At 38.1% G+C, this 20,527-nt stretch overlaps 2 protein-coding genes across 2 annotated transcripts; both read right to left on the reverse strand.

Moving 5' to 3' along the window:
- Nucleotides 1-1,870: 1,870 nt before the first annotated feature.
- Nucleotides 1,871-2,680, reverse strand: LOC134000473 (GTPase IMAP family member 9-like). The gene has a single exon (XM_062439814.1). The coding sequence runs from the start codon at nt 2,678-2,680 to the stop codon at nt 1,871-1,873; it is 810 nt and encodes a 269-aa protein (XP_062295798.1).
- A 2,068-nt stretch (nt 2,681-4,748) lies between these two features.
- On the reverse strand, nt 4,749-14,638 carry LOC134000875 (GTPase IMAP family member 9-like). Its single transcript, XM_062440378.1, has 2 exons — nt 14,613-14,638; nt 4,749-5,682 (listed from the first exon to the last, which is right to left on the reverse strand). Exons 1-2 carry the CDS (start codon nt 14,636-14,638, stop codon nt 4,749-4,751), a joined length of 960 nt encoding a protein of 319 aa, XP_062296362.1.
- Between the last annotated feature and the right edge of the window lie 5,889 nt (nt 14,639-20,527).

A 20,527-nucleotide genomic window follows, 5' to 3' on the forward strand; every position in this document is an offset into this window, starting at 1 on the left:
TAAACAATCCCCACAACCATCCCATATGTCCTCTCCAAAAGAGAGAGAGAGAGAGAGAGAGAGAGAGAGAGAGAGAGAGAGAGAGAGAGAGAGAGAGAGAGAGAGAGAGAGAGAGAGAGAGAGAGAGAGAGAGAGAGAGAGACTGTTTTATTTTTAATTTTTTTTTATTTATTTAATTTTTTATGTATGATTTTCACTTGTAATACTTGAAGCATTTGTATATTGCTGTGTTGGTACTTTTACTTAAATATAGGCTCTAAGTACATCTTCCACCACTGCTTACAACAAATAAATATTCACACACATTGTATCTTTACTAGGATTTTTACTTGTTGCTCTTGATTTATTTAATATCCTAGAGGTGCAATACATTGTGTTGTCACAGGGTGTCACTGTTGTCCAATTTAACAAGGTTTGGCTGCCGATGGACCAGCAGACAGATCATCTCAGTAAACTCTGCTTTGAAATGATGAGCACAGAACACTGATTACAATCATTCAGAGCATTTATGTGTAGCTAGATAGGTTTTTTTAATGTACTATGTTAACTGATCTCTTTGAAGACAAATGTCAGTTTGAACCTTGAATAAATACAGAACAGAACTTTTAGAAGTTAATGTGTCATATGACTTGAATTATTGTGTTGGTATAGGTTTCACTTGAGGGGCTACATTTGCATTATTCACATTTGATTAATTGTATCATGTTATACCTAAATTTAACCTACAATTTGTTTTTGTGAACTTTGTATATTAATGTGCCCAGAGCCCACAGTAAGTCATTAAAACAACATAATTCCATGTCAAACATCAAATACAAAATGCATTCTGTACATAGCCTATACGTATTTACAAATGCATGTTGTCTGATTTGATAGATTTGCACCATTTTGCCTTTTTGCATCAATCCATCCAGCAGTTTACTCTGATTCTCTGCTTTCTGCTCTTGATCCTTCTGAACCACAGGAGGGTGGAATGTATCTCAGTGAGCACTGTGTGAGAGGAAGAGTACTCTGTGCTACCACTTCATAAAGACCATCAGCAAATGAGCAAAAAACCGCCCAACACATTATGAATATGTAATGTTTTTACAAAGCTAACACCATCTTTGTCCAAATCAGCCAACACACGCTCTTTACACATAAACAATGCATCAAAATCCTAGTCAACATAATCACCAGTATATAATAACAGTAAGAGCCAAAAACACTCCCAACATCCACGTTGACATATCTCCTGAAGGTTATACAGTATACTGCAGGCCTGCAAAGGGACACACTTGTAAAATATGTCAAATTACACAATATATATTGTATTATATCATATGAATAAGTCATTAAAAATGGTTATCAAATAATGCTTCGTAGAGTAACTAATTCTCATCATAACAGAGCATACAACAGTTATTTTTTCCTTAAGACTAAATAAAATAGCAAGAGGAGAAATATACAACAGGCAAGAGTTAGTATTTGTAATGCATAGGTTCCTCAATCACTTGTAATGTAATAATAGTGATGATTTTCATGATCAATTCTTCATATCTGTTGATTTTCTTGATTAATCAATTAGTTGTTTGGTCCATAAAATGTCACAAAATGTTGAACAATGTTTCCTAAATCCCAAGATGCAACCTCACATGTCTTGTTCTGTCCTGGCCATCAGTCCACAACCTAAAGATATTCTGTTTACTGTCATAGAGGACTAAAGAAACCAGAAAATATTCACTTTAAAGAAGCTGGGAATTAATCAGTCAGTCAACTAATCAATGTATTCATTCATTGAACCTCCATTGAACCGCCTTAAATTCATATAACAACCTCTAGCCACACACCAAGTTAAACAGCTTCTGAATAGCCATAATATCTCCATTTCCTACTGCAGAACACATTTACTGTCTCTGTCATATGGCATTGGCCCTCCCATTTCTCTTTCAACTTCAGCCCTCAGGTCTCTCCTCCTTCGCTTCTCTTCTGCCTCCATCTCCTTTGAAAGTCTTCGTTCCTCCTTCTTTGAGGCCTTCTTTGCTCTTCTGAACATCTTTACGGTGTAATGCTTCCCTCCATTCTCAAGAGTAATTTCGTCAATTTTCTCCAGGAGCCTATGGGTCTGTTCCTGATCCCTCACTTGGTTGTTGAAGACGTGATATTGCCCGCTGAAAGACTGAATGAATTCTTTGAGTTTGTCACTCTTTTCGATAAAGTCCTCGATAGTTTGTCTCTTAAGTTTGTCTCCGTGTGTGAACAAAACTATCGAGTATTTAGCTGCGTCTTTGCCAAAAATGCTTTGAATCATTCTCACAGTGTCTTCCTCCTCCTTGGTGAACCTACCCAGTTTGAGAACCACCAGGAAGATGTGAGGACCAGGAGCAGACAGATTAATACACATCTTTATCTTTTTCAACACTTCTTCTTGGGTATCATTGGTGTCAAACAGACCTGGAGTGTCGATGACGGCAACGTTTCGGCCTCTGACCTCTACCTCAGCTTTCTTGCATTGAAATGTCCATGAAGCAGAAGAGAGTTCTGACTCAAACTCCTCTCTTCCTATGATGGTGTTTCCTGCTGCGCTCTTCCCTGCACCTGTCTTGCCGACCAGTATGATGCGTACTTCGTCACTCTTCTTCTTCTTCTTCTTCTTCTTCTGCTGCTTCTCAGACCCTGCTGAGAGAAAATACAGCAACATATTTGTTTTTAGTGTTGGGCTGCTGACACTGTATGAAATATAAAGCCACAATACAGCTTTGTACTGTATGTGTTCATTCATTTATTCATTCTACCTTTATTTAAACTGGAGTCAGTTACAAAAGCCATTAAAACATTCTGAAAGCAATTTGATAGAAAAATTATAATTCAAATCTAAAATAAAATACAGTTACTGTATGTTAAACACTCTAAAACTTTCTAAGTAGGGAAGGTGATTTGATAAATAGTTAAAATAATTAAAAAGTAAGATAAAATAATGTAAGTCATGGTTGAGTGGTGCAGTTTGGGTTTTGTCTTCCCAGAATCTTGGGGCGGCTGTGGCTCAGGACAACCTCCAGTCCACATGTCGATGTGTCCTTGAGCAAGATACTTAACCCCCAATGATGGCTGTGTCGATGGTGTGTGAATGGTTAGTTTCCTCTTGATGAGCAGGTTGGCACCCTGTGTGGTAGCTCCTGTCATCAGTGTATGAATGTGTGTGAATGGGACATGTAGTGTAAAAGTGCTTTGAGTGGTCAAAAAGACTAGAAAAAGCTCTATATAAGTACAGTCCGTTTACCAATGTTGAGCACAACTCTTGTGTACGAGGTGTAGAATACTCTTAAAAAGACAAAAAGCATAGCTAAACATACAGGTAAAATCAACACAATAAAAGCAAACTAAGGAATACAATATTAAGGCAGGAAACAGGTCAAAATAGGTCAATCCCAGCCTTGTGTTGCAATGGTTGGAATGCTGTGACGTCCCACTTTCGTCTTTAGCCTTAAAGCACAGGCTGGCAGCAATGGAAAAGAAAAGCCCAAACCAGTTTCTCAAGTGACGACTCGTCATTTCAAACTCAATATCTTTAGGTTTGGACTGATTGAGTGACAACAAATAATTCAAACACTGATAACAAATACCAGTAACAACATTAAAATTAAAGAAAAAAAGTTTATCCAAATGTGTATTACTCCACCACCGAAGGTAGTCCAATAAATGTACTGCTTTTCTATTTGACGTTTGTAAACTACAAAGTCCAGCTGTTTGAGTAAACTTCCGAGGCTTTTGTGCTGAGAGACAGGTGAACATATTGGTGATTGTGGTGTCTGCATAAGATTAGTTGATAAGTACAGCATAGAATGTTGTTTTTTAACAAAAAAAATGGAAGGAGAATTAGTATGTATAAATATACTCAGAAACCTACAGAGCAATACACATTTACATATACACAAGCATACACATTGCACTCCACACATATCTGTATATAAACTCTATATGATGGATAGTGTAGATACAGTGTGCATACATACCTACATACCTGGACTCCACCACTCCCCTCTTTCCACCCTCAGGCTATCTTATCTTTAATACACAGTTTTCTGTTATAATATAAAAAAATAAAAGACTGAACTAAATATTTTTTTCACCTCGTTTATTAAAGGAATGTAATATACACTATTCACATAGACATAATTACATGTCTGTATGTAATCATTCAGTCACAATCTGTCATGTGAAGCACAAGCATGATTTTATTACTACAGTTGATACATTGAAGATGCTGTTAAAGGTGCAGCATAATACAAATTGATTTGTTTGGTCAGGTAGAAAATTATTATAGTTAAAGTAGAAGTTTAAAGTCCCTGTCCAGTCAAATTCATGTTTTCTTCTTGTTCCTTCAGTTGGATGTTGTTTTCTTCACTGTGCAGAATCATGTATGTGCAGTTTGTTTTCACATTCATCTTTCCCAGTGAAGGCATGTACCTGAGCATAATCTGTGACATCACAAATAGTTTGGAGCCAACTGATGAACAGTCATGTGAAAACGTCTTCAGTGCACAAACACTGAGAATGAAAGTCTTCAGTGAGGTAGGAGACATCTTATCTCCAGCATTTTAACTTGTTTTCATTTATTCTGGATTTTTCAATGAGGTAAAAACAGTTGAAATCTTTTTTAAAAAACATATCTGGAAGGGATCTTTAAGAACAGTTTCAAGCTGCAGCAACTGGATTTTAGTAAAACATCAAATATAATTATCAGTATTCAACTCTGTGCTCTACTGGTCTTATTGCACATGGCATCGCTCTGAGACTTTGACCGATAGAGCGCCGATGCCAGCTCCAACAACCGCTCCAGCTGCGACTCCAATTACCAAACCGACTGGGCCCGCTGCAATTCCAAGTATACCTCCGACGGCAGCACCACAGGCCGTTGCTACAGCTATGGGTGCGGAAGTGAACTCATTTGATCTTTCAGCTCGAGCTCTGGCTTCATACTCATATCTGATGTGCATCCTTTTCTCCTCTCTACGGTAGACTGTTTCTTCATACTTGGTTCGCATCTCAGCCAGCTCTCTTTGCTTCTGTTGTTCCATCTCCTTCAGGAGTCGCTCCTTCTCCTTTTCTATGGCTGCCTCTGCTTTCAGGAACATTTCGTTGGTGTAGAAGGTTCCGCCATTATCCGCAGTCATCTCTTCAATTTTATCCAGGAGTTTATTTGTTTGGACGGGGTCTTTCACTTCGTTGTTGAAAACATGATATCGATCATTGCAATTCTTAATAAAGGCCCTCAGGTCTGGACTATGTGAAAGATACTCTTGGATGGTCTGGTTCCTCAGTTGGTCTCCATGTGTGAACAACACCATTGTGTATTTATCAGCATCTTCCCCAAAGGTGGTCTGAATCATCTTCATGGTGTCCTGCTCCTCCTTGGTGAACCTGCCCAGCTGAAGAACCACCAGGAAGGCGTGAGGACCAGGAGCGGAAAGAGAGATGCACATCTTGATCCTCTTCAACACTTCTTCTTGGGTAAAATTTGTGTCAAACAGCCCTGGAGTGTCAATAATTGCGAGCTTTCGACCATTAATGTCTCCCTTGGCTTTCTGGCATTCAGCAGTCAGGGAAGATGGAGACAGTTCGGACTCGAATGCTTCCCTCCCTAGGATGGTGTTTCCTGCTGCGCTCTTCCCGACTCCAGTCTTCCCGACTAGAACAATCCTCCTCTCATTTGGATCTATGTAACTTCCAAACCCTGTTGGACAGAAATACACCTTTCGTCAAACAGGCTATGTCCACACTCCTGATGGAAAAACAGATCTTAGATGACTACATTTTTGATAACAAAGGAGTCACATGCCACGAGATGATATCAGTGTGCACCTATCTTTCGAGCCATCTTTCCAACCTGTCAAGCCTGACCAAACAGCCCTTATTCATCCTGATCACAATGCATTTTTGACGCTATCCAACAATTTGGAAAAACTCTTATAAGAACAAATTGCAGTTTCTTAACTGAGAATATTATGCACATGTAAATCAATTAGAAACTATAAAAAAATCATTTTCTCTAATAGTATGTTTTGGCTTTTATTGTCTGACTTTATTCTTTAGTCCTCTCTGTCTTTGGTTTTATGTATGGAAGCCAATTGCTGCCTCTAGTTTAAATTATATTAAAATAGGAGATTAGGGGTTAGGATTGCTAAAAAAAAAAGTCTCAGAGTTAAGGCACCAACTATGAGCCACAATGTTCCTTATTTGGTTCCAGGCAGGGACTTATCATCCCCCTAAAGTCAGCTAGTTAAGTCATAAAATCCCCTTAAAGTTGTTTTTCTTAACTGCTTAAAAGTTGTAAAACTTGCTTTGAGTAATAACTTAAAATTATATATCATTACGTACAAGGAATGCAAAGTTTAAGCAGTGTCCAAATTCAGTCGTAGGCAATATTAACATTAAATCACACAGCTATTACGAAATAGTGTTAAATGTTTTGTCCTAAATTTAAGTATGTCTTAAATAAACGTACATTTTTGCCCTTGTTGAGCAAATGTCACCTAGTCAACTCGTCTGGAAAGCATGTCGCACTAGCATGTTGCTACCAACTTGCATGTCAGCAGATAGTTCATAGGCTACAGCAGTTCATCAACTAGCCATTTGAGAATAACAATAATATCACTAAGCTGCTTGTATCACCTGTTTCACTAGAACATGTGCATTTGCTGAGTCACTTCCTGTTGTTACCAGGACTACAAAAATGCATTTATTACATTAAAAAGAAAACATTCAACAGTATTTTGAGTTATTTATAAAAAATTACAATTCATGACTTAATTATGATTTGCTAAACAAAGATAAGATTCTGATAAAGTAAAAGACTTTACAAGCAGTTTCATGGTTCGTGTTTGTTTTTTTTTGAAAATCAATAAATCACTTTTAAACAAAATTTGAATAAGACTTAAACACAGTCTTGTTATGCCCAAATTATACTCCTGAAAACACCAATACCAGTATCAATATTAAACCGTAGCTATTGATGAGTCATTCAGTGATAGTCATTCTATGATATAGTCTGTCCTGTGAATCAACAAGAAAATTATTTTCATGTTAATGCCCAATCTTACCTGATTTGATTATTATTATTATTGTTATTGTTATTGTTATTAAAAAATAAATATACATTATGTCAGGATAAGCAACTGCTGTTAAGACTCCACCACATGGACCAGACTAAAATATCTCAAATATTGGACTTTTCCTTTAGTGGCTCTATGAAGTTTACATTTGCGCCTTTCAGGGAGATGTCTTGACAACCATTGGATGGATGACATTTTGTAAACACATTCATTTGACTTGGGATGAAATTGTAATATCTTTACATCATGTGCCATCATTAGGTGACAGATACTTTGGTTTATAACTAAATGCTAATGACAAAACTAATGATATCCCCATAAATGAGAGAGACATTTTATTCAAATACTATACTTCCACCATATATGCCATCATTTATACCATATATGTTCAGCTTTAAAGCACAGCAGATGTAAGAAGAAGCTGCTGAAATGTATAAGCTGGCAGGAGGTACTCCAGTAACAAACACTACATGGACAAGCCATTGAGAATCTCTGATCCGACCCCAAATCCAGCGCAAACATGATACACATAAAAACACCCTGAGCATGTCCATCAACAATCATGTAACACAAATTATAGACAGAATATAAAGTCAACTGCACTGATCAGGGCACACACAGATGAGTGGACATTATATTTGAATTATATTGTATGTATTTTTGTTATATCATTCATTGTACCATTAAAAATACCAGTGGTTATAATAAGACTTTAGTTGCCTCTTGGGGGAGCTCAGATCTCCTTTCAAGGAGTTAAACTCATCTTAGCTCTAATTCAAACACTGCACCACCGTGCATCAATACAGCTTCTAATGCCCGCTGGCTGCATATTCTTAATCTTCTTCTCCTTTTAACCCCAAAACTTCACTTCCATCACTGAAATTCTCTGTGCAAACTCTGTGTCATTTAGCATAGTTAAGCTCCATCAATTAAATATTAATATTTCATAGATATAAAGACGAAATACTGAAAACTTGAATTTATCTTATTCTATTTGGCATGTCTGTGGAGTGACAGGACAGTAGTGATGATCCAGTGGAATGTGTTACTGAAGTGAGATATGTGGCTAGAATATAACAAGGTGAGAATAAATAAGTACACAGTCTTATTCACAGAAAAACACCTGACTCTTACCTTCATTGTAGTATTGATGGTATTCCATGCTCATGTTGAAAAGCCAAAAGGATCCTACAGTAGTGTGTCTTGTCCTGTATGAATTCCTCTTCTTGTGACTTTACCTGCCTCTCATTGCTTCACCTTCCTTATCTCTGCATGGGCGTTCCCTCTGCTCTCTGCATAATTGGAATTTTCAGGCATGAGGAAGTTAAACAGCCACATGTATGTTTCATGTGTGGGAAACAGCTCATATCCACCTAAAAACATGAAAAACCCAGTGATACGTGTCCTTTCATGCTCTATAATCAAACCAAATATAAGCAGATATCCGTTATATTCGTATATTTTGAGAGAAAAGATAGTTGGTCTTTTTTTCACTTCTTTATGAGAAAGCTGGAGCTCATCACACTCATGTTCCTTAAAAGTCTGATTCACCCAACCTTTCATGTCACAGGGCTGCATGGTTGGGAGACTGTAACATGTACCATGATTCACATGTTAGATAGTGCAGATAACACCTGCATGCTCAACATACAGTAAATGACCAGGTCTGACAGGTTTTTGTGCCAGCAGCATTTTAGCATGCAGGAAGTTAAGATATGTTGTTACTGTAAGTGCGTCTTTAAATAACATGTGCATCAGGTGACCACATAACACTGACAGATCTTTTTTCACTGTAATCATTCCTCCTGTTCATACTAACTATAAAAAGATCCCCTTTAAATGAGCTTTCAATGGAAGTGATTGGGGCCAAATCCACAGTGTGTTCACTCAGTCATTTAAAAGTAGATGTGAAGCTTCTATTCAGCTTCAGCACTCTGAGTTAGTCATAACAAGTTGATATCTGACACATTCACAGTCTTTTTTTAGTATCAAATTCCGTCTTTCTGTTTCCTCGGACAGTGTCTCCCTGTTGAGCTGGCACTAAAAAGACTGTAACGTTGACAGGTGCCTACTTGATTTGACTCATTTGGATGGCTGAAGCCACCACAAGCAAACTGAGTGCATATGAAAGGTATCAACACAGAAAAAGAACTGACACATCTTAGCAATGAGTGAATTTACGTAATCTGAAATCTGACATCGAATAACATAACCAAACTCATCTGGTTCAGTAAGATGATGTAGGTGTATGAAATGCCTTAATGACATCTTAGACAACAATGTTCTTCCAGCTCTGTGTCAAAAGTTTGTGTTGTTTTTATTTCTGTTTAAACATGAAGAAGAAATGGTGTTCCCAGTTTGGTGTAGAACTTTATTGGCCTGACCTCAACCACGTGCTACAACTTTGGGATGAACACTGATTGCCAGCCAGGTCCACCTCACTAGTGTTCCACCGATATCTTAAAGAGGGCCCTCCCAGACAAGTGGAGGCTGTTCCTTTCTACCCTCAGACCACTAGGATCTTAAATGAGGTCACTACCTAAAACTGCACCCCCCCCCCCCCCCCCCCCCCCTCAGTTATTTATATGATTACATGTCACAAATAAACTTGATTGATGAATTGATTGATACCCGTAGATGAAATGTTCATTTGTCCACTTACAGTATTTTCCATGTGACTAATCTTTCAGTGTGTTGGTCTGTATCATGTATCTTTTCCTGTCATTGGGAAGGTTACTCCTGGCCAGTGCTTACTGGTAAGAGTCTGGAAAAGCTTATGAAACCATGCGAGGAAAACTTGTCCAACTTGTCTCAATGACTTGACAGAGATTGGCATCAGATGTTTGTTCTTTCCTCTCCCCTTCTCGATCTGGTTCTTGGAAGTTCAAATCAATTTACGTGAAGTCTTTAGCATTGTGTCAACATTAACATTACAAGCATTTTCTCTTGTTTTAACAATGAGTGGCACACATTTGTTGTCACCATGGAAATATCCTAATATAACTGATATATCTGCACTGAATGTTTGGCAGCGAAACAAACCACAACAAAGATATGAATGGTATGAACTGGTATGTGAGGCAACTTTTCACTCTGTTAACCTCTTACTCTTGTGCATGGAACTGACAATACCAACTGCAAACAGTTGTTCACAAGTCTACTTACTGTAATTGATAACATGCTGAAGATAATGGACGCTATAAAAGCCCCACAATGACTAATGAGCCATTCATCTGAATACACAAGGAAGTTTAGCTCTGACATGGTGCGATTCCTACAAGCAGCCACTTGGTGTCAGTATTGTCTGCAAAAAAAGGCATCAGCCACTGGTTTGTTTTTTCATTCACACATAAACACACACACACACACACACACACACACACACACACACTCACACACACACACACACACACACACACACACACACACACACACACACACACACACACACACAAACACACACACAAACACACACACACACACACACACACACACACAAACACACACACACACACACACACACACGCTTATACGGTGCCCATTCAAGTGTCAAATGTCCTCTATTTACGTTTCTGTGAAGCCGATTGGCTCTCCAGCCGGTCTGTGTTATAACAAGTCATGCTCACTGCATCCCAAATTAATTTTCAGACCCATTGATTGCTGAATTATTTAGTCTGTGACTGTGCATATGTGCACACACTACGAATGGCAGCCTCAAATTTAAAACACATTTAATATGGAGAGCACTTGGGACCATTAGCTGTCACTCAAAGAGCTGAGGATTTTAATCTGAAGGCCCCTCAAAAACATATAGCACATAAGAAATATTTTTCTTGCTAGATTGGAAACTCGTTTGAATATTTAAATTGGATGAAAGTGTAAAAGCAGTTAAATTATGGAGCATTTGCATACTGTGACATTTAAGCACTGGCAAAGTCTGTGTAGGGAGGCTGCAGCCTTCATGGCAACCTGTCAAGAAATGTTGCGCCTTTGTCTCCACATCTTCACTTTTGGCGTTATCGGCTGGTTCTTTCTGCAGTTATTTGTCAAAACTGGGACATTTAAAGTCTTATTCAGTCTGTCCTGTCAAACATTTGATGAGGTAAGTACTGAAGTTTTATTCACAGAGCAAACTGGGCTGAGCTGTGCAGCCTGGGTTTAGTTTATTTCTTTTGTTGCTTCTGTCAGTTTTCAATGAGATCTTATACTGGTGTGACAGCCAATGATGGGAATTAAAACATTTGAATGGTTTTGGAAAATACTGATGAAGTACAACGAGTGGATCTTTACAAGTCACAGAGGTTGTTCAAACATTTTTCTTCAGCAAGAAAAAAACATCATTCCAGTGATTTTCCAGGAACACAAAAAGATCACAGGAATGTGCAAATTCATTCTTATTAGAGAAATGCTAACTAATTAACTAACTAACAAGTCATAGTTGTCATTACAACATAATATGTTAGGACTTAATCCTCCATGGACCTGAAAAATATACTTTTAAAGGCTTTTTCATGTGTGCACACAAGCAGAAAACTAGCACAAGGCTGGTCAAATTACCATGAATGAAACAAGGCAAACATGTCTTTATATTCCTTCTAAATACATGACATGAAATGTGATAAATGCTGCTTTGATGTGGTTTGCTTTGACAACATACAACAGGTTCACATTTTTATATAATGAGTTAACACAAAATCTAAATGCATTAATTACACCTTACCTGCACAACTACTTGCCAGTTCATTATCAGTATGAATGTGTTTAGAGGTGTTGTAATGCATTATACTCACAAATCTTTTAATATTTTATCAACTCCTAATACCTTCAAAAAAAAAAAAAAGGTGGTTTGGGTATTCCAGATATGCTCCAGTACTACTTATCACAAAGTGTAAGATCTACTGTTTTTGGCTTATACAGCACAGGAAAATGTGGGCAGTTTGGAATGACTTGAAGCATTTGTATTTAAACATAACATAAATCTTCCAGTGTCCTCAATATGGTTTTACCAACAAAAAAAAACAACCCAGTTAATCCTTTCACTAAGACCTTAAGGGAAATAGTTGAGCAAGTACACAAACAAATGGCAATTCATGGACTGGTACTTCCCTCGTGTCCAATTTCGACCAATTCATTGTTAATGTCAGGGAGTAAGACACTTAATAAAAGCTATGGATTAAATGTAGAATGGAATGTAAATGAGGGCACAATAAAGATATATGATGAGTTTAAAAAAACAGCATGCATTGACCAATGCTGCATTTTTACAATATTTACAACCTAAATCTGTTCTTAAAACACATGTTGGCAAAGGCATGAATATGAGATAAGCAGTGTCAGGGAGGGAAAATCTGCAACATTTGGATGATATAGTAGCCCTTCAACTCCCACAAGCTCACTTACAATGTGTCGGGAACACGGCATGGGTGTGCATCTAACCACAGCACAGGATTGGATGGATGGATTTGATATAGAGTTTATTTTAACCCCTGCAGATGAAGAAAAATGGATCAAACTACATGAGAAATGTGCTGGCATGGCTGTGGTGAGACCAACCATGCACATGCAGTGGTTTGGCCCTGATGTGAAGAAGTTCTGGAAGTAAGGAACTGATTATTTGTCATCAAGGTTCTTTATTGTCCAGCCGCATGTTTACTTGGCAAAGACCTGAGAAAGAATGTCCAACAAAGGCAAACACAGAGCCTTGTAACATCTGCATTTCTGGCAGAAAAATTGAGTTAATGAACTGGAAAATACAAAAAAAGTACTTTTGCAGTTTGGATAACTGGCTCAAAAAATATATATTGAGTTATTAGCCAATGAGCAAACAGGATACACTCTCCTTTACAACAAAATCACAATGGTCAAAGTAAACTGTGGACATATGTAAAGACAAGGAGAGCCTGACACAGACACACACACACACACTAACACTAACACCTTTATCTGCCCCTATCCACCCCTATAAGAAGTTGACATGATAACCTTCATAATGCTATGATTCCCTGTAAAGCTGTTGTATAAGTTTAGATTGGTGGACTAAACAACTGAGTGCAGGGCTACACTTTCTAAGTTGTGCAGGTCAGATATAATTGCCTTTATTCAAATGTTACATTATGTATACTAATAATATAACACAATAAACCCATTATGTGGTGTTGAAACTGGTCATTACGTCAAAGTAACATTTAAACGCTTCATTTACTTCTCATTTTTTCATTTAAACCATCCTGAGCTCCGAACACCACATAGATACTGTATTTCTCATTTACTGATACCATCAGTCCTCCTGTACCTTATAGAGTTCCGGATGATTCTGCTGCACATTATTACTGGCTGATAGGAAAGTGTCCGGTGGTACATTCCTGATGTCAGTGATAAATGAAAGGCCATTGTGTGACTGACACAACCATGTGGGAATATGTCACTTCACCTGCAAGGTGAGTCCCATATACAGTGTGATGACTATATTCTTGAAATAGCATAACCTATAATAAGAGGGAAGTCCTGTGGAGAGGAATGACAGAGTAGCTGCTCTGCTGTCCTCTGGGGAGCTGTGGAAGGCTGTGTCTACCTGGGCTCCCTGGGGAAGAGCAGGTTCGCTGGGGACTGTTCTTTTGTTCCCTCTGGGAGGGTGTAAGGAAAGTGAAAAGCCTGTTTGGTGCACCAGTTTTCCCACTGCACTGCGATGTGTTGTGCACATGATGAGATTCACTTAGGGACTTCTCTGCAGCTATTGTAAAGTCTGAGGAAATAACCTGCAGCCTAATGATAGCCTGAATGCCTCAGCTAAACGAAAAACCATTAGGCCTCATGAAAGGACAAGACAGGTAGATGGCAAAGACAGTGATTTGGGCTCATTTAGGAGTTGCTTCTTTACAATTTTTTGACTTGCAAATGCAGTTCCCATCTATATCCAAATGGTAAATACAACCAGGGAATATGGATTTTCCTGAAAGCTTCAATGCATCAGACTTGGCAGTGCAGAAGAGTCTGGAAAGCATTCAAACACAGATGTTCATTGTAGGAAACTAAGATTGCTCTGTTCAATGCTGTTTTGATGCACACTGTTATTTAAGGTCCTGATTTTTTTTTTGCCTGCATTGCGAGTATCGCTCAATCCCAGATCACTATTCGTTCAAAGTGCAGATTACATTTATTAGAAGTACTTGCTTGTCATGTTGATTTGTAAGATAAGTGTCCACATCCATGTTGGGTTTCCATCAGGAAAAAAATAATCAAGGTTTGAGGTCTAGTCTATATCACTGCAAAATATGTTACACCATGCTGATGCAAATCCTATCATCACAACATACCAACACAGCAATACAAAAATGCTCCATTACAAGTAGACCTGTATGAAAAATCTTACTTAAGTAAAAGTACATAATTGAGTATTATAAGCTTGATTTAGTTAAAGTATTACATTAAAAGTACATAAGTATTATGAGCTTGATGTTAAAGTATTACACTAAAAGTAGTGGTTTGGCAAAGTGACAGTTGTTTGGTACATACTGAACATACTGATCAACAGAAGTAGTACTATCCATCAGAGTTTATATCTATATAGGTGGGACTGTTGCTGACTTTTTACAGATTTGACGACAGTTTGAACATTAAATCAGAACATTAATATAAACCGCAGCAGTGTGCTGACTTCCATCAGAGGAAAGTGGAATTCTTTGTTCTCTCAATGCTATCAGAGCAGTATGTTCTGTGCTTCAATGAAAGTACGTTTCTGACCTTTGTTTGACTGCAGGTTTGTGAGATGGATTTAACAGGCTGAAAGAAAGTAAAGCAGGAATGGATATATAGATATATATGTATATAAAGCCTGCGATCACTTTTCCATTTACTGAGTGAAGAGTGAATATATAAAGCTATATGCAGCAGCGGATAGATGGATGATGGAGTCATAGCTAAAGGGCCGTCTAAATGAACTCAGTTGTTGTGAATCCATTTGCTAAGCCACAGCTCAAGGCTTGTATCTTCCCTCTCTTTAAATCGTCAGAGGAGCCTTAATTCTTGTTTGGCTCTCATGTTTCTTTACTGCCTCCACTTTGAATTTTAATGCGCTCTAGCTTTCTTTTATCTTCTGCATGCTGAGGTAAATCTAGCTAAAGTTACTGTGTGTCAAACTCCAAGAGAGGTAATTGCTCTTTCTTTCTGTGCTGGATCATGTTGTGCTATTTCTTTTACTCTCTAATGATTTAATTTAACAGAACTATATATGTTGTACATCATGCTTTTACTGACTTCTGGTTTTGTTGATTAACACAATCAAAGGTCTGTCATTTGTTATTAAATCACCTGCTGCCTCCTGGTGGTGAAAAGTTCTTCTTTCAGGTGAACAAATAAATATTACTTTTTTTGTAGAACATTTTTGTATCGCTCATGGAAAAGAAGATGGTCCGTATAACTCCTGAAATTAAACAGGAATTCAGGATGCAGTATGTAAGGGTTACAAATTATTGTCATCATAATTATATCTCCATTCTGTCATTTCAACATAGGAGTATTGCCCTATAGAGGTCAGAATTGAGCAATCAGGGTGGCCTATCGGGATCTGTGGTTAATGTGCTGAGTCGGGCTTAACTAAAATTAGGTTGTGGGAAAGAAGGAGATAGAAAAATCTTTTTTCATCACACAGTAGTGCAGTCAGTCAATATATCAAACTTTATTTATATACCCTCTTTCATACAGATTAACGTAGTTCAAAATGCTTCACAGTTCATCAACAAGCTGATAATAAGACAGAAGTGTAGACAAAGGACAACATAAAGATAAGGAACAAAAACGATGAAGGAATTAAAAAAAAGAAAAATAACAATAGAAGTCAATAGTCAATAGAAGTCAAGTGCTAGCAGATTTATAGAAACCATCTGCACTGTAAAAGCAGACCAGTTATAAAATGGTGAGGAACATTTAAGTCAACATCTGTCCAGTCATTAGTTTGTTTGTTCATTAAGTCCTTGTGTGAGCTCCTGAAGATATTTAATAGCTTAAAGTGGCCTCATCTCCTGTTACCTTCTGTTAACTCCACCTAACTCCTGTAAGCTTCTTCTCTTTTAACCAGTGGCGTGCACAGATAGACACTAGGTGGTGCTATAGCACCTGCCCTTTGCCCTCTGGACCAAGCAAGTGCCCTTTTGAACATTCTTTTTTTTTTTTTTTTTTTTTTTTTTTACAGTGTAGCCCCCCTACTGTATTTTGCCCATGTTGACATGATCATCCATAAATACTCGACGATTAAAAGCGTGTGATAATAATGCTATTAAAGTTGAACTTTTCCTCTAATTCTATTGAAATATTTTAAAAACTGTCCACATTTTATTTTAACTACACAAAGTGGTTTGATGGTACTAAATCAGGCATGAAGCTATATTAGCTAATTATATTATTTTGTACCAACCATAAGTTATTTCTATGTTACAAGACTTGCAGTAATCTTGTATTTACCTTAAATACTTTTTCACTGAGCACCTGCCCCCCAAAATGTCTGTGCATGCCACTGCTATTAACCCTTACATACTGTTCATATTCTACACCCCTGCAGTATGTTCTGGGTCAGTTTTGACCTGGTCTAAGAATCTCCTCATAAAAAGTGTTTATACCAAATGTTGACCACAGATTTGTTTAGAAAGCATCAATAGTGGATCTGACTGATCAATAAATGTGATTAAACCTTGATTCATGTTTCAGAGAGCAGAGAGAGTGTATTTTTTAGCTTTTACACCAAAAACAATATACTATCACACAATATCATGTCCTATTTTACCTAAGACATGAAAATATAACAAAGACATTTGGGGTGTTTTTACAGCTGTCACATGTCAAAACGGGTCAAATTTGACCTGAACGGTATGTAAGAGTTAAGTGGATGTACCAACTGGTGGAAAAGTTTTGGAAATCAGAAGACCTGCTTAATTCGGTAGCGTAAGAATGGGTTATAGAGAGGTAAAGTAAGGAAAGACCAGGTGAGTGGGTGAGGATGGGCTTAAATAAGATATCCATGCCCCCAAACAAGGATATCAACGTCCATCACGATGTTTAACTGTGGACATTATTATGTACCAATTTCATAGACATCGCCCAACCCTAATGGGCACACACAGCACTTCAGGTAGCCATCGTTAGAGATATTCACCATATCCATGCTGATTAGGGTATGAAGCCAGATGTAAGTCGTGAGACTAGTCCTACTGGGGGGTGTAGACTTCGATCCTTGTATCGTTCTAGTTGTTCAGAGTAGACAAAAGGTTAATTATACACCTACACAGCAGTGGCTTACCCTCCGCTACATATATATATATCTTGGTTGGGTAATGAGGGAGCTGCATGCTGAAACTATATCTTGACAAACAGTTCATTAATCTGTCCTGTAACAGACCTGGCAACATCACTGTGAGGACAAGACTCCATGAAGTCACGGCTGTTCACCAAGAAATAGTTAAAGCACTAATGACAGTTTTTACATTTTTGTTTGTGTAAAAGTTGGGATGTCGCCCCATGACTACTTCAATGATCTTGATTTGCACACCATGCACAACAAAGCAGCAGACATATGAACCACGGAGTTGTCTCAAAGTGGTATGTCCTTTCGCACAATGTGAATAAATTCAGATATTCACATAACAGTTTTTGTGCACTTACCAGATTACTACTATTTCACAACTTCAAATAAAGTATTTATGTTTTTATTTATTCCTTGAGGCACTTTCTATATTTGTTTGCATAAGGTCAGCTGAATAAAACCCCTCTGAAAGCCAGTCCCCCTTCTCTTTGAGATGCATTTCATTCAGCAATCATATCCTGCTGACATCTCTTCTGCTTTATTCTAGTAAATGAACGCCCCCCCTGCCTGCCATTTGGTTTCCCCGCAAATTACTATTTATTTCATTAAAGACTTTCCTTTTATTCTTGACAAGCACCCACAAGGCCTTTCAGTGGAAAAGCTTTTCCAATCAGGGTGAGGGAGCGGGTGAGCAGATTAATAGCTCAGCAGGAAAATGCTCTCAGGCTTCATGGTTTATCAATCTGACTTTGGGAACACGCTGCCAGAAAGTTTCCCGCTTTAAATGTTGACTGTGAGCGTGAGGAGAAGTGCTAAGTACTGTACTTTAAAAAAAAAAAAAAGTTCAATACACTAAGAAGTCCACAGCTGAGTATACGGAAGCAGCACAATATATCGTTGAGGTTTTTCTTCTCATAGATATTTCAGAATTCTATAGCTGTATGGACCATGAGTGTTATGTGTCAAATTAGTGAAGACGTTTCTCAATTTGCTTGTATTTTATTTATTTGAAACAATTCCCCCCTTAATATTAAACATCTGTTGCACTAAATGGATTTAAGAGAAGAAGGATAAGTGACTTCTGTAGCATCAGAGAACCTAGCAAAACATCTAGATCATTCTAAGAAAGTACCTCTGATTAAAGGGGGTTTGTTTAATACTGTGTTAAGGGTAATGTTAATAAAAAGTCTAAAATATATGTATTTTATTAAGGTTTAAAGGACGGTGCCCAAATGAACTGAAATTTTCTCGTGCTGTAATCAATACTCCTGTTCATACTGACCATTAGAAGATCCCTTCATAATGCACTTACAATGGAAGTGATGGAGGACTAAATCTACAGTCCTCCTTCTGTGTAAAAATGTATTAAAAATTGTCGCTAAAAAGGCTGTAAATGTGTCAGATATCCACTTAATAGACTTCTCGTTGTATTGTGGAACAGGGTCTAGTACCTGACAATTTTTCTATGTTTTGCAAACCGACAATCTCTTCAAGCAGTGATCCAGGTGTGTAGAGTTGGGAAACTAAGCAGAGCTTGGACTTCTCTCTCAAGCTCTGTTTTTTATTCATCACACAACTACTTGTTGTGGACCCCAGGAAGAATAGCTATTACCATTTGTAACAGCTAATGGAGTTCCTAATAAGCTAAACTAAACTAAACTACCTCCATTACTTTTTGTGTGTAGAGCCAAGTGCAACACCATGAGTTAAGACTGCCTGAAATTGTGTGCTACATCGTCCCCATTTGAATAATTACTGCATCGTGCCCGACTGTGAAAGCAGGCAATTGGCCCTGTCTTTGAGTGGGAATTGTCAGGACAGATGAAGCATAACAATTAAGACCTGGACGCAGAAAACAACCTCCTTAAGACTAGTTTCCATATTCAAGTGGCTACTGACAGTGCGCTGGTTCTGTGGAGGTTACAAGGAAATTATAATGGGAAAGAAGATGCTCTGCAGCTGCAAGGGGAACTTTTTAGGGTTTGTGAGAAGAACATGGTGGCTGCTGTTACAGAGCAGGGGGCAGAGGTGATGGAATGTATCTCTAGAGAGGTCACGCTAAAGGCAGAGCTTCGTAAGGACACTGAGGAAGGTGGAGGTTCTGACACAGCAGCATCAGCAGACTGTGGACAAGCTGAAACACAGTGAGAAGAGGTTGACCTGGACTCAACTTTTCCAAAAATGCAACTACCATCACACCGCGGTGGTCAATCACATACATGCAAGTGCACATTCCTGGTGTAATTTGAATGCTGTATTCAACTGTTTACCTCATGATAAGATAAGATAAGATAAGATGAGATAAGATAAGATAAGATAAGATAAGATAAGATCCAAGCCAGCATGTCCATGTGGGCTCTACATGGGTTAAATGCGGGCTATGTAGATACTGAGTGGGCATGGGCTTAATCTGGACAAATTTTGCAGGTCCCACATGGTTTCAGTAACATGGGCCCCACATGTGAAGCCCATGCGGGATGACTGTATGAGCCCCATAAGGGATGTAAGTGGGCTAAGCGGGCATGGGCATAACAGGGCAAATTGTATAAAATGAAGAAATGTCTGCTTCTAAAACTTTACCTCTAAATGAAAATGGTGAAAGTAAGCACTGATAAGCCTTGAAGCAAGAACAACCAGTTAGTGCTAAAAATCCAGGAGATATTCATATTCATGACTACCGTATTATCAGGACAGATGGCATCTGATCAATATTAATCAATGCAAATTTTTTGTCACTGACAGTTCAAATGTGGTACCACAACCATCATTTACAACATTTACAGGTAACTTTGGCCAATTGGGAAAACATTGTGAGTTCTACAAAGAGTCACAAACCCAAAGCCAAAGGACAGGATGAAGGGCAGAGCTCTGGAACTACAATACATTCAAATGAGCTTTTTTTATTATAGCTCAGTGCTCATTTCCTTCTGTAAAATGTTTCTTCATCACCTGGAAATCACTTTTTCATGCGTTCTATTATGCTCTCCGTGGAGCTGTACATCACTATGACATCAGTGTGATAGTGAATATGCAGTGATACTGACTAGATTCAGGAAATCACTTCTTTCAAAGGGGACATTTACTGTCTTTCTCTTATAAATGTGTTCCATATGACTAAGTGCTACAAACATAGAGGCAGAGAGCC

Source organism: Scomber scombrus, chromosome 19 (assembly GCF_963691925.1).
Source record: "Scomber scombrus chromosome 19, fScoSco1.1, whole genome shotgun sequence".
NCBI classification, from domain to species: Eukaryota; Metazoa; Chordata; class Actinopteri; order Scombriformes; family Scombridae; genus Scomber; species Scomber scombrus.

Bases quoted from the DNA above. Each gene is read 5' to 3' on its own strand.
- LOC134000473 (XM_062439814.1), bottom strand. From the start codon at position 2,680: ATGTTGCTGTATTTTCTCTCAGCAGGGTCTGAGAAGCAGCAGAAGAAG.
- LOC134000875 (XM_062440378.1), bottom strand. From the start codon at position 14,638: ATGGATAGTACTACTTCTGTTGATCA. The intron at 5,683-14,612 runs GTATGTTCAGTA...TCCAAATGAGAG, and splicing joins AGTACTACTTCTGTTGATCA to GAGGATTGTTCTAGTCGGGA.